Raw genomic sequence first — 14,565 nt, 5'->3', positions numbered from 1 at the left:
TCGTCGCCGGGAAAAATGTCCCGACTTCATCGCCCACCTGCACATGACCCCTGCTACGCGCCTACACCTTGAACCGCTCGAAATCCGATACTTGGTTCCTGCCCCCAACGAGGATTGAACCCGAGGCCCCAGATTCCTGCTGGACAATCATAACCGCTGCACCACGGAAGCAACCCGAATTCTGAAGAGTTATGTTGGATCTGGAATCTTCTGCTCGCGACCAATCAGACAAAACTGACTATGGGGGTCCCCTCCGGGGGGTTCCTGTAAATTGAGGGGCTGCATATGAGACTGGCCTGACCACCCAGTGACTCTAGTGCAGTAAGAGGGCCGTCCTGACCACGAAGAACTGTGTACAGTAAAGCTCCGGTATTGTCTTTGGATTCTATGTACTAGTCGCAGCAACGATGGTGGATTGGGTTCCTCGAGCGGGCTGTACATACCAAAGGCGATACCGTGGAAGGCTCCTGCTTGCAGGAGCTAACCTGTTTGCTCCGCTGTTGCAGAGTATCTGTCCTGTTTTGTTCTGCCCTCGGGTAAGACCCGAGGAAGAGGAGCTGCACGCTGCCTAGGAAGGGAGTGCGCTGCACTCGCCCTATTTTGAAAGAACGTGACTCGGAGCGTCACTGCTAGGAAGGGAGTAATGTCACGGGCTGGGCCCGTAGACATAAGACTGCCTGGAAGTCGGCGGAAGTTAGTAACGCCGGCCCCGGCTCACGTGCGCGGAAAGCACGGGAGCGCCTGCACACTTGTACGCTCGAAGAGAGAAAGCTCTCCCTTCCTCTCTTCGAGCTACGTCCTGTCAAAGAGGGCTACCTATAGGGTAGCGCAGTGTCTATAAAGCCTGTCCGTAGCACTCCGTACCTGTTGTGACATCACCTACCTTTCCTGCCTGTCTCCGCCCGTGACAATATAGGGCTATTTTTTCGACGTAGGCAGAAGCCGCAACTCAAAGCGTTTATTAATAGCGACTAGGCTGCGGATAAGGACATAAGACGATTAAGAACTAGCTTTATATATTAGTTGGCCGGAGGACCGGTATCTTTCGCGTCCTAGCGATAGAAGGTCGTTGCGACATTATCTACCGAGGCCGAGTTGTCACGGGCTGGGCCCGTAGACATAAGACTGCCTGGAAGTCGGCGGAAGTTAGTAACGCCGGCCCCGGCTCACGTGCGCGGGAAGCACGGGAGCGCCTGCACACTTGTACGCTCGAAGAGAGAAAGCTCTCCCTTCCGCTCTTCGAGCTACGTCCTGTCAATTCGGGCTACCTATATGGTAGCGCAGAGCACCTGAGCCCTGTCCGTAGCAACTGTACCTGTGTCAACCATACCTACCTTCCTGCTAGCCTCCGCCCGTGACACTACGTAGCTCCTACCTTTAGGTATGGCTGTCGACCGCCCTCTACCTCCGTTCCTCCCGGAAACCGAGTCTCAGTTCTCTGAGCATGCCGCTACCCACCCGTCCCTCTGGTACGCCTATTTCCAGTCCGCCTACCGCTATATCGACGAACACGATAACGGCCAGGATAAGCTCGCGAACGAGCTTGTCCGCGAACAAATCCGCGCTTCCGAGACCCAAGAAGCCCTCCAGTCCGCCCGTACTGAAATCTCTCAACTACGTGCCGTTATCGACTTCCAGAAGAGCTCGTATGAAGAGAAGGAAACGAAATTCCGCGAGGAACTGCTCTTAGCAAAGATAGAGGTCGAGAGAGCCCTCCACCTCGCCCAACCTATCGTACAAACCCCGCCGTCCCTACCTGCCGACACGCGCGCTAAGAAGAGCGCAGATCCTACTCCGCGAACGACTCCGCCTACTCCTGCCGCACCTACCGAGTCTAGCCAACGATCTGAGAAGCTACCCGACCCAGAGAAGTTTACCGGCGACCGCAAGGACCTCCGCCGCTTTGTCTCTCAGATACACGAAAAGATGTTCGTAAACTGCGACCGCTTCGCAACGCCCCAGTCTCGTATATCCTACGTAACAAGCCGCCTCTCTGGGATTCCTTACTCTCAGATCCTACCGTATATTAAGGACGGGATCTGTCAACTTCCAGACTACCAGAACGTTCTTCAGATTCTCGACAACGCCTATGGAGACCCGAACCGTGTTAATAATGCCCGCGCCGACCTGTTCCGCTTCCGCCAAACTAATAAGGACTTTGCTGCCTTCTTCGCCGAGTTTCAACGCCTAGGACTAGAGGCTGAGATGACCGAGGAATCTCTCTCGACGCTCCTCGAACAAGCCGTTTCGAACGAGATTAAACAGATGCTCGTCCATAGTCCTCCACCGACGCGAGAGTACCTCAAGCTCGCCGCACACTTGCAAGGCCTCGAGAACCGTCGCCGGTACTACAACCAAACCCCTGCTATCCCGAACCCCCGCACCTTACGACCGACTACTCCGCCTGCTGCCCGTAACGAGAAAACCTACGCCGCTGCTATTAAAGAGAGGTCGCCCGATCCTATGGACCTCGACCGGTTTAAGAGGAACCAGAGGACAGACAAAGAAACCGGAAACTGCTTCCGCTGCCACAAGCCAGGCCACCAGGTGAAACACTGCACCGAACCGGACACCCGCCCTTCCTGGAAACGGTTTAGCGACGAGCAACGACGCGCAGAGAAGCGGCGGGCTAACGAGACCACCCGCACCGCTTCACCCCTCTCCTCTCGAGGACGATCTCCCCCGCAGTTACCTCTTGCCCGTAGTCCGTCTCCGAACACGTCGGAAAAAGGCGTACGCTTGGTAACAGTCGCTACCCGGCGTTAAGTGTGCGCGAGGCCTTACCTGCCCCCGCAACTAGCTACCGACCCTGCGTTCTACCCGACGTTGTTCGGAGTAAGAAGCATTGTTTACCCTCTGAATTGTCTTCTGGATCCCCGCCTACTGCTCCTAACCCTCTAAAGAGAGAGGTTTTCCGTATTTCTGCTACAGCGCTTAGGGTGCCACATAAGTTTGACCGCTCCGTTTCCCCAAAGGTTCAGTTTACTACCACCGTTAACGGCTCCGAAATCTCCGACTACGCCCTACTAGATACCGGCTGCGAGGCTTATGGCCTTATCGACCTGCAGTGGGCTACTGAGGTAGGCCTACCTATCCAGACTCTCGAGAAAGAGGTCTATATGTTGCCTGTCGACGACCAGGAGGGAGAACGCGAGTTCGCTCTTAAGTACGGCACAGTCTGCGCCCTGCGAATCGGCGAACATACCGAAAAAAATGTTGTCTTTCGCCTTACGAAGCTAGGCGGCTGCCCGATGATTCTTGGCTATCCTTGGATGGAAGGCCATAGCGTGAATCTTAGCCCCGCTAACGCTACTCTATTATTTGACAGCCCGTACTGCCAGTCACACTGTAACGTCTCACTAGTCCCCGCTAAGGTTAAGGTCTATACCCGGAAGGTCCCCCGTTTAGCTACCCGGAGGAAGAATAAACTCGTCGACGTCTGTAATATCTCCTTTCGAACCGCAAGCCTCTATGCTGCACCGAAGTACCAGAGGAAAGGCTACCGCCTCTGCTATACGACGATCGAGGACCTGCAGTCGATATTTACCTCCGAAGAGAAAGCCGATATCGAAGGACAGCTGCCCGAGTGCCTCCGCGACTTTAGCTCTGTGTTTTCTCCGAAGCTAGCCGACCAGCTTCCTCCACACCGCCCGTACGACCACGATATTAGGCTAAAAGAGGGCGCTGAACCGCCATTCGGCCCCCTCTACGGGATGTCTCGAGATGAACTACAAGCCTTAAAGGAGTGGCTCGACGAGAACCTCAAAAAGGGCTTTATTCGACCAAGCTCCTCCCCAGTCGCCTCACCTGTCCTGTTCGTTAAAAAGCCCGGGGGTGGCCTACGACTCTGTGTAGACTACCGCGCGATAAATGAGCTTACGGTTAAGGACCGATACCCGCTCCCGCTAACGACCGAGACTCTAAATAATCTTAGCGGCATGAAGTACTTCACAAAGATCGACATTATCTCTGCGTTTAATAATGTCCGTATGAAAGAAGGGCAAGAATATCTTACTGCCTTCCGGACCCGTTTCGGACTATTTGAAAGCCTCGTTATGCCTTTCGGACTCACCGGCGCGCCGGGAACCTTTCAGCGGTTTATTAACGACACTCTGCGCGAATTCCTCGACCAGTTCTGCTCTGCTTACCTTGACGATATCCTGATTTACAGCCGGACCCGAGAAGAACACGAAAAACACGTCCGGGCTGTCCTGCAAAAGCTGCACGATGCGGGTCTTTACGCAAAGCTATCGAAGTGCGAGTTTTTCCAACACGAGACTAAGTTCCTAGGGATGATCGTTGGCCAAAACGGCATCCGGATGGACCCCGAAAAGATCCAGACAATCCAGAACTGGCCCGAACCGAAGAATGTTACCGACGTCCAGTCCTACCTAGGGTTTGCGAATTTCTACCGCCGCTTTATACGGAACTTCTCGAAAATCTGCCAGCCGCTCACAGCTCTTACGCGTAAAGACACTCCGTTCGCCTGGACTCCCGCTTGCCAGAAAGCCTTCGACGACCTAAAGCAAGCCTTCGTAGAAGGCCCGATACTCGCCCCGTTCGATTGGACTAAGGAAGTTATCGTCGAAACCGACGCCTCCGACTACGTGTCCGCCGGGATCCTCTCCCAATACGATAACGAAGGAATACTACGACCTATCGCCTTTTTCTCAAAGAAGCATAGCCCTGCCGAATGTAACTACGAGATCTACGATAAAGAGCTGCTTGCTATTATCCGCTGTTTCGAAGAGTGGCGCCCTGAGCTCGAGGGAGCCGAACACCCGATTAAAGTCTTGTCCGACCACAAGAATCTGGAATACTTTACGACGACAAAGCAACTTAACCGCCGTCAAGCGCGCTGGTCCGAATTCCTGTCCCGTTTCCGCTTCCAGATTACCTACCGACCAGGGAAACAAGGCCAAAAACCCGACTCTCTGACCAGGAGGTCAGGTGATCTGCCTAAAGAGGGGGATGAACGCCTACAGCACCAGAGCCAAACGATCCTAAAACGAGAAAACCTCCCTGCCCCTAGGAAACAAAAACGAGTATCGTTCTCCGACCAGGTTACGATCTATACGCTACCTACGCCGGAACCGCAGCTATACGCCTTCCCAATCCGAACAAGGGAACAGTCCCCGCCGAGGGACGCTGTTAGCGCAGTACAGATCCCCGAAGAGCTCCAGGAAACGATAAGGCAAGGATATCGAACCGACGAGACCCTCTGCGAGATAATAGACGCAATACGAGAAGGGAAAAGCCGTTACCCGACGATCCAGCTCGCGCAGTGCGAGCTACGAGAGGACCTGCTCTTCTACCGAAGCCGACTCTACGTACCGAACGACGAAGAGCTTTACGACCAAGTTCTCCGCCTCTGCCACGAAACCCCAGCTGCCGGACACCCTGGAAGAGCCCGCACGTACCAGATCGTATCGAGGGATTACTACTGGCCAGGTATGAGCGCGTATATCCGCCGCTGGGTCCAGAACTGCCATGTCTGTAGTAGGATTAAGCCTAGCCGACAACGTAATCGAGGACTCCTACAACCGTTACCGACACCCGACCGTGCCTGGGATTCGATCTCGATGGACTTTATTACACACCTGCCTAAGTCCGAAGGGTTCGACGCTATCTTCGTAGTCGTCGATCGCCTTACGAAGCTACGCCACTATGTCCCATGCCTTACGACCGACGGCGCCGAAGAGATTGCTCGCCTGTTTGTTAAGAATATCTTCCGACTCCACGGGAAACCGATTAACATTGTCTCTGATCGGGACGCCAAGTTTATGTCTGACTTTTGGAAACACCTTACGCGGAAACTAAGGATTACCTGCTCCCCATCGACCGCCTACCACCCGCAGACAGATGGCCAGACCGAGAGGCTAAATGCAGTCCTCGAACAACACCTGCGTGCGTACGTTTCGTACCTACAAGACGACTGGGTAGAATGGCTACCGCTAGCGGAATTCTCAGCGAACTCAGTATTCTCCGAAACTACCGGCTTGTCTCCGTTCCTAGCTACCTACGGTTTCCAACCCCTCCTAGGAACCGAAGTCCTACAGCATACGACCGACGCCCCTGCGAGTCGAGAAGCAGAATCTTTCGTCGCAGATATGAAGGCGATTACCGACTTCCTAAAGGCCGAGACCAGCCTCGCACAGTCCCGATATGAAGAGGCTGCAAATCGGCACCGTAGCGCCTCACGCAAGTTCTCTGTTGGAGAAGAAGTCTGGCTCGACGCTAGGAATATCAAGACCCTCCGCCCTACGAAGAAACTTGACTGGAAGAACCTAGGCCCGTTCCGCATTCTTGAGGTCAAACCGTATACCTGCCGACTAGACCTGCCAGCGACGATGAAGCTGCACCCGGTGTTTAACAACGATCTGCTTACTCCTGCCGCGAACAACCCGCACGGCTATCAGCGTACGCCCCCGCCGCCGCCCGTTATCGTCGACGGGGTCGAGGAATGGGAAATCGAAGAGATCGTCGACTCGAAGGTCGACCGCCGCGGCCGCGGTGGCAAAGAACGACTGCGTTACGTAGTAAAATGGAAAGGCTACGACGTACCGACTACAGAACCTGCCGATACGATTATCGAGGATGTGCCACACCTCGTCCGGAACTTCCACCGCCGGTACCCGCTCAAACCAGCGCCCCGCCAAATGCCAGTGTAAAGAGCAAAAGTCGGCACGACGTTGAGACACCGCAGGTGCTATCAACGTTATGCATAGCCCGTCGAGGGTTCGAACCTCGAGCGTCAAGCATGGCAACCGAAGAGACAGACGTTGTGTCTCTCGGCCTACACCTGTGCCCCAGACCAACTGGACGAGCTGACTAAGCACGATTCCTGCCGCAGTATAATGCCTGAAATCCGTTGGACGTTACAGACTTGCGCTAGCATACGGCTGCAGCGATAACCGCCAGAGGTTACACGAGCCCACTGGAGTCGAAGATCTTCCGCGCATCCAGACCCCGGAAAAAGTCACATGACTTCTTGGCACGCCCGCCTGCTCCGCCAACTACCCCCTCCGACCGGTCGCGACCCGAATGTACACCCAACGCCGCTGCCCCGAACCGACTCGAACGCGTAACCCCGAGGAGATTGACCTCCCCGCCGAGAATGGCCATATCTCGCCCGTCGTCGCCGGAAAAAATGTCCCGACTTTATCGCCCACCTGCACATGACCCCTGCTACGCGCCTACACCTTGAACCGCTCGAAATCCGATACTCGGCCCCTGCCCCCACCGAGGATTGAACCCGAGACCCCAGATTCCTGCTGGACAATCATAACCACTGCACTACGGAAGCAACCCAAATTCTGAAGAGTTATGTTGGATCCAGAATCCTCTGCCTGCAACCAATCAGACAAACTGACCACGGGGGTCTCCTCCGGGGGGTTCCTATGAATTGAGGGGCTGCATATGAGACTGGCCTGACCACCCAGTGACTCTAGTGCAGTAAGAGGGCCGTCCTGACCACGAAGAACTGTGTACAGTAAAGCTCCGGTATTGTCTTTGGATTCTATGTACTAGTCGCAGCAACGATGGTGGATTGGGTTCCTCGAGCGGGCTGTACATACCAAAGGCGATACCGTGGAAGGCTCCTGCTTGCAGGAGCTAACCTGTTTGCTCCGCTGTTGCAGAGTATCTGTCCTGTTTTGTTTTGCCCTCGGGTAGGACCCGAGGAAGAGGAGCCGCGCGCTGCCTAGGAAGGGAGTGCGCTGCACTCGCCCTATTTGAAAGAACGTGACCCGGAGCGTCACTGCTAGGAAGGGAGTAATGTCACGGGCTGGGCCCGTAGACATAAGACTGCCTGGAAGTCGGCGGAAGTTAGTAACGCCGGCCCCGGCTCACGTGCGCGGGAAGCACGGGAGCGCCTGCACACTTGTACGCTCGAAGAGAGAAAGCTCTCCCTTCCGCTCTTCGAGCTACGTCCTGTCAATTCGGGCTACCTATATGGTAGCGCAGAGCACCTGAGCCCTGTCCGTAGCAACTGTACCTGTGTCAACCATACCTACCTTCCTGCTAGCCTCCGCCCGTGACACGAGTACGTAGCTGCATTAGACGCAGCACGAGAAGGATGTTAGGTTTTAATCAACGGGAGCTGATGACCTAAGATCTCACTAAGCAGAAGCTTAAGCTCGATCGGGATTTGAGCTTGTCGGGTAGTCTAGAGGGAGGCAACGAAGTAGGAAGGTTCACTTGATTCCAATCAGTGAGATAGAACAGTGAGTTGTACGCGATGACTATCTAGAGAGGCGATACTCATCGCTGCTAAATACAAAGGAGATGTTCCCTTAGGACAGAGCATCGCTCTGTCCTGCCTCTGTCTCAAGAGAGAGACCCTCTGCAGAGGCATCCTCCTCTGTTTCTGGTGGTTCTCACCAAACAGAGTAGGTCACGTGGGTGGGTGTCTTGGTCCCAGGCGCTGTCTCCACCAGGGTCATCCCGGGTGTGATTGGTCCGTGGTGTTCCTGCGGAACCAGACCGTAACAAAGGACTATAGTTGCGGGGATTTATAAACGAAATTGCGACTGCGATGCAGAACTTTAACATTTAACAGAACGCGATTCCACTATATATCGACAACGCGTCCGCAGTAAAGCTTACGAAGAACCCTGAGTTCTATAGTCGAACGAAATATATTAATATTCGCCATTACTTTATCCGAGAAACGGTTCTTCGAGGAGAGATTAGGCCAGAATAGATATTAGGCAAGGACAATCCGGCAGATCTGCTTACGAAGCTACTATATAGGATAGCGTTCCAGAAACATTTCGACAGCCTAGGTATGGTTAAGGATCCTTCATTAGACGGTTGAAAAGTCTAGGACTAACAGACTCACAACTACGATCAGAAGGAGGTGCTATAGGTACAGAGGAAGCTGTTCGAAACATATAAGCACGGAGGACATTGGCACTCTGCTACGAGCAAGGGGGAGAGATTATGCATGTAGTGCTCGAGCTAGGGGGAGTATTGTCGAGACTCTTCTCACACATGCATGAAAGACAGAGGTTTGATGTAGCAAACACTAACAGAGGGTATATTACCACTCTGAAGTAGATAGGCTCAGAATCAAGCAACAGAGTTCACACTCATAAGCAGTATCAACAGAATGCGGCGGTGCAACCTGGCAATTCAGCCAAAAATTCACACGTGGTCGTATGAGACCCACGGCAGTCATCGCAAAATGCACTGATGAACTGATGAAGCCGGCCGAGCGAGGCGAAGCGTGGGTCAAATGTAAAGTCACGAGGACGCTGGCTCAGGCGTGGTTGGGCTGGTCGCCGAAAGGGTTTAAGATGTGCGATAATGCAGGAGGAGCGCCGTGTCAGCTGGACGATGGCGTCTTGCTGAGAGCTGATGGCGGAGCAGCGTGTCGGGCGGAAGGGTACTGTTACGGTGGTCCTGAAGCTCCCAAAGAGGCGAGTGTGAGTACGCAGACGGTCGAGAAGACGGTGACGGTTCCAGGGGGTAATGGCGACAAGCCAAGTCCGACTGGAAATTCTGCCAGCGGGGCCGCAGAGCCGAAACCATTGCCTTCAACCAGCGGCGATTGCTGTGGGAAACCAGACGCACCGGCCGTCAGCACCACTACAACGCAGGCGGAGTCGTTCACGTCAGTAATTTCGCTGCCGGTTGTGGTCGGACCAGGGCCACCCACGACTTCGACATCGAAACCGACAACCCCACCACAGCCCTCCTCTCCCTCTCCTTCGATAGGTGCCAAGCCATCGCCTCCTTTGAGTTCGGCGTCGCCCCCACCGACTCCTCCAAGCCCACCATCCGCCACCCCCAATTTCACCACCTCCTCATCATCATCCTCCGTGCCTACCGAGACGGTCATATTCATCACAATGACCTCTGGCCAGACTCCGGCCTTTACCCCTTCAACAACGCCACCAACCTTTCCATCCTCCACGACCCGGCGCCCAATAATGTCCACGACCATCGACGGAACCCTCTACACGTATCTCAAAGAGGAGACAACGACCACCAAACCGCCGGTTCCTATCACGATGACCATCGACAAACAAGTATTGACCCTCATTCCAGCGACCACTTATAGCATGCCTCATACTTCGATGAGCTGGGGACGGCACAAGACATGGAGCAGAACAGGGTAGGCGGCACGGAAGCGTGCGGACGGTGATCGAGCTTCGACTGGTACATGCCGAAAAACACCGCGGGTTGTTGTAGGCTTGTCGATGTTATCGTAGGAATCTGTTTCTCTCGCTCGGTTGGTGCGTGTATAGACCAGTGTAAATATAATCGACCTTGATCCAAAGTCGGCCGCATCTGGTTGTTATTCACAACCGGCATCAGGACCTCTCATCCAGCAGCTTCAGTCCCCTCCGTCGCACCCTCTTCGGCATCTTTCTCCTCGTCCGCATGCTCATCGCCTTGGTCATTGCCCTTGCTCTCCTTTCCCGACCGCTGATACCATTCTTCATCAATCCACTCGGAGATTTGGTCTCGCGCCCTCGGCAACATGTTATGATAATCCGGGTTCTTGTCCGGCGCGAACATACTTTGATGCGAGGAGATCTCATCACTGGCAATAGGATTCACGCATTTGACCCACAAGCCTTTCGACTTGCTCCGATCGTCAGCAAATTGTCGCACTTGCTCGCTTTCCGCCTCCAGCCTCTCCGACTCCGAGGCAGGCTCTGTCGAGGGTTGCTTTCTCCTTTTGGCTTCCGGCTGCTGTTGTGCAGCATCATCATCGTCCGGAACGGCTCTCTTCGACCCTACCGGACTATTCGCGTTGCGACTTTTCATCTTCGGCACGACGCAAAATGTTCTGTCCTCGCCCAAACCAAGCTGTCCCGCGTACTTGGTCTTCCTTGCGGCCTCTTCGCCCAATGCGCCATAGAAGTTCGCAAATCCCACTTCATGCGTACTGGTCAAAGTGACAAGTTTTTCCACTCTCTTCTGTAACTCTGCACCTCGTGCGAGGCAGCCCACGAACTCCAAGTGGCTACCAGCCCACGCCAATCCTTGATTGATCTGATTCCAGCTCAAGTATGCCGCTCCAGCGACGCCTGCAATGCCCGCCGCAGCACCAGCATACATGGCCAACTTGCCCCACTTGAAGCCTCCACCGTTTCCGGCTGTGGCATTGCCTGTCGCAGGTGGTAAGCCTCTACTGCTCGCATTGGCAATGGGTTGTTGAGCCGCTGCTGCGCTGCCTTTGTTGCCCCAGCCGAAAAAGTTCGCGGCCTGATCGTACGCCTGATATGCCTTGCTTGCGTGTCCGATCTGCTCTTCCGCGCCATGGGCTAGAACTCCAGGACTGATGCCCAAGTATGGGGTGTCGAAGGCCAACACAGCTCTGATGCGCGGGAACATCAGTGCCGACGTGCGTGGAGGCGTTGATCTCGCACTCTCATCTCCTGGAACACTTGTGGTCGCATTGGCAGTCGCATTGCCATTTCCAGTCTCCGCAAAGTGCGGAACGACCTCTTCTCTTGCAACACTCAAAGCTGCCTCGGCGGCCACGATCCCGCCCATTGAGTGCCCGCATAGTATGACATGTACGCTGGGGTCGACAGTCGGACTCGGAGTCTGGTTTGCGACTTCCAAATCAATGACCTTGTTCTGCATCCACTCTTTGAATTTTGCGACGCATTCCTTCAGGTCGCCTCGAGTCTCGTATTGCGGATACTGAGTCGCAACAACATTGATGTCAGGCAACGAGTGTGAGAGGAGAGCGCGGAGGTCTTGCGGGAAGCGGTGGAAGGTGTGGTCGGTGCCCTTGAAGCCGTGGACGAATATCAGAAGGAGCGTATTCTTTGGAGGCATTACGAATAATGTTGAAAGTGCGCAGTGAGCGCGCTTTTGGTGGTGGTGTTACATGATGAGTTGAGAAACTGGACTGGGTGGAAATGTGGAAAGTCAGGTCGAGGGCATGTGAGATCGACGCATGACGCCGGCCAAGGAAGCTGTCATGGCTGGGTTGCACATGGACGATAAGGAGAAACAGCAATGTGATGGTAGTAAATGTACACAGAAGGGCTACTAATGCTATCTGAGCAGCCCGCGAATTACTACAAAACAACAGCCGAGTCCCGCCTCGCCTCTGCTGTCGTTCCTGCGCCCGTGACACGCTCCGCTATGCATCATGATCCGGACTCCCATATCCCTCTAGATCGATATGTAGCTTTCGCCGCACGTGGCTGCTCTTGTCGTTCATGCCATCCACATGCAGTTCGGGACATCCTAACAACAGATTTCTTTTGTGTCGAGTATTGTACAAGGAGAAGAGTGACCAGCCAACGTCAAGTGTCGAGCTTGCCTATGCGCTTAGAATGGTGGGGATGCGGGAGAAACCGAGTCCTGTTGCTCCATGAGTTCTTCGCCTGATGCTTCGATCGAAACTGCGAGGCCGAGCTTTGCAGAGTTCTGGTAGAGATATTAGCAATTGAGTGTGTTGTCAGTGGAGAGATGTCATACCTTAACGTGGTCCAGCTCGCCAGCGAACGTGATCCTAACGGGTGGTGCCACAACCTTCTCCAGCAGACATCCCAGCTTGCCCTGGCTGTCGATCTGTGCGCGGAAAATGGATCGCGAGAATTCGTACTTGGTTCCAAAAGTCGCAACGCCCTCTTTTCGTGCTCCACCCATCATACCACCACCAGAGAGACCTGCAAATTGCAAGTTGACATCGACACCGGTCTCGACTTTATCCATGAGCTTCTTCCAGTAGCTCAATTGCACTCCGCCTTGCGTCAAAAGCTGCGCGCTCGCAATCCAGTCATCTGCCTTGTATCGTCCCGCATAGCTGACTGCTGCATCTGGTCCCATTCCACCTCCTGGTTTTGACCATACTGTCTCCATTCCCAGGGACAATCGTGGAGTGACGCTCTGCAAATATGAACCAATGAACATGCCGGTCAGCTCGCCCTCAAGAATGCTGGGATTGATGCTCTTCAATGATGCAGTGAAATCGTTGCCAGTGTAATCCTGCTCTAGTGACACTTGCGCACCACCTGGGCTCATCCCCGATGCGGGCTGAATCTGAACGGAGGATTTGAAGATGAGGCGGTTCGTCAGGCGTTGGTTCAATCGCGCGGAGAATGAGGCGTCCGAGTCGAGCTGCGCTTGGCAGAGTGTCTGCAGCATTCGTGTTAGCTGATGGATGAGGGACTAGTCCACATGCTGTGCTCGACCTACGTTGTTTGTGCCGTAGAGAGCCAAAAAGGTGTAAGGAGACAGCATCTGAGAGCCGCTTGAGAAGGCATGGCTTATTTGAAACAGAGGGTAGATGGAAAAGCTCTTGTTCAATTCGGCGCGCAGGCCGGAAAAGGTCTGGTTGGTGAGGAAGACGTCCCGTTGCACTTCTCGCGCAATGCCATCAACAGTGCCCGGATTGCTCAGTCCCAGCGCCGCCCTTCGATCTTGGAAGGATCGGTATGTGTCGAGGATGCTGTCGAGGAAGGAATTGGTGCGCATGGGCTCGAGATGGGTTATGGGTGTGACCTCGACCTCTGCGGGCAGCGCAGGCTTTTCCAAAGGAGGTGCCGCCATGGTCGCTGTATCGTGGGATGTATCTTCTGCGGCGATGGACTCTCACCGGCGACGACAATGGCGCAGATGAGATGGAGGATGGGAAGAGACGTGAGGGTGGAATGGGAGTCGTGTGCTGCAATGAATGCGAGGCGCGTGGCCCTTGAAGCTATCCGTCAAAAACTCGCCAGATTCCCCGAGCATCCTCCGCGCGCTGACCTCATGTTTCGTGCCACTTGCGGCTATGGTGCACCGTAGCTTTCTCGCCCTTCCAACGACATGTCCTTTCACTTCCCCATCCATCTTTGGTCTCTCGCAGTCATGGTATGGCAGCCGACGCCATCCAAAAGGTTTTTTCGACTGATTCGATGCTGCAGACCCTAGAACTTCTCGAAGGCAAGAACTTGTTCAACCCGAGTGACCATGTGCATTGCCAATATGTCTCCCATTGGCACTAGCCCAATACATTGGCTACCTTGGTCTCCCGCCTCTCAGAATACTGAGAGATAGCCCGGTCACGGCAGACTACTTCAACAGCCAAGGTACTCACGGGCTATCGTCGTGGTTAGCAAATCACTGATATTTTGTAGGCAACTGGAAGTCTGAGCCACCTATCCCTACTACTTCGCTTGAAGAATTCGTCACAACCATTCCCCTTGGCGAGGGAAAAAACCTGTTCCTCCGCTTTGTACGAAGAGTCTTGACCTGGGATCCGGATGATCGTGCGACCACGAACGAGATTTTCACGGACCCATGGCTAATGGAAGAGTTTGCCTCAGGCATGGGAAGCCTTGTGCCGTAGATCGATTCTTGGGTATAAAATCTCGTCTAGCTACCTTCAAGTAAGTCATTAGTGCCGAGCTGAAGAGGAGTACGAGCGCATGCTTCGTGACCAGAAGGTAGCACGAGGGGAAGTCGCTTTACTGGAAGAGCGCTGCATACGGCGTCCAGGTAAGTCAGCGTCTACACACGGGTCACCAGCCGTAAGTTTTGCTTCGACATTCGCTTTCATTTTTCCTTTTGACCCCTTCCATCACCTCAAAATTTTCAACGCACAAC

At 54.3% G+C, this 14,565-nt stretch overlaps 4 protein-coding genes across 4 annotated transcripts; 1 reads left to right on the top strand and 3 right to left on the bottom strand.

Moving 5' to 3' along the window:
• Positions 1-9,394: 9,394 nt before the first annotated feature.
• Positions 9,395-9,949, bottom strand: CKM354_000937800 (uncharacterized protein; the record flags this gene model as incomplete). Its single annotated transcript, XM_044804797.1, has 1 exon — positions 9,395-9,949. The coding sequence occupies one exon, from the start codon at positions 9,947-9,949 to the stop codon at positions 9,395-9,397; it is 555 nt and encodes a 184-aa protein (XP_044660732.1).
• Positions 9,950-10,329: 380 nt separating this feature from the next.
• Positions 10,330-11,802, bottom strand: CKM354_000937700 (uncharacterized protein; the record flags this gene model as incomplete). The annotated part of the gene is made up of 1 exon (XM_044804796.1): positions 10,330-11,802. The coding sequence occupies one exon, from the start codon at positions 11,800-11,802 to the stop codon at positions 10,330-10,332; it is 1,473 nt and encodes a 490-aa protein (XP_044660731.1).
• A 501-nt stretch (positions 11,803-12,303) lies between these two features.
• Positions 12,304-13,527, bottom strand: CKM354_000937600 (uncharacterized protein; the record flags this gene model as incomplete). Its single annotated transcript, XM_044804795.1, has 3 exons — positions 12,304-12,402; positions 12,454-13,113; positions 13,174-13,527. 3 exons carry the CDS (start codon positions 13,525-13,527, stop codon positions 12,304-12,306), a joined length of 1,113 nt encoding a protein of 370 aa, XP_044660730.1.
• A 300-nt stretch (positions 13,528-13,827) lies between these two features.
• Positions 13,828-14,308, top strand: CKM354_000937500 (uncharacterized protein; the record flags this gene model as incomplete). Its single annotated transcript, XM_044804794.1, has 4 exons — positions 13,828-13,830; positions 13,884-13,923; positions 13,965-14,048; positions 14,097-14,308. The coding sequence occupies 4 exons, from the start codon at positions 13,828-13,830 to the stop codon at positions 14,306-14,308; spliced, it is 339 nt and encodes a 112-aa protein (XP_044660729.1).
• Positions 14,309-14,565: the final 257 nt, after the last annotated feature.

This window comes from Cercospora kikuchii (assembly GCF_019650295.1).
Source record: "Cercospora kikuchii DNA, contig_00006, whole genome shotgun sequence".
Lineage (NCBI taxonomy): Eukaryota > Fungi > Ascomycota > Dothideomycetes > Mycosphaerellales > Mycosphaerellaceae > Cercospora > Cercospora kikuchii.
Note: the sequence above shows the minus strand (reverse complement) of the source record. Positions and strands in the feature narration are given on the sequence as shown.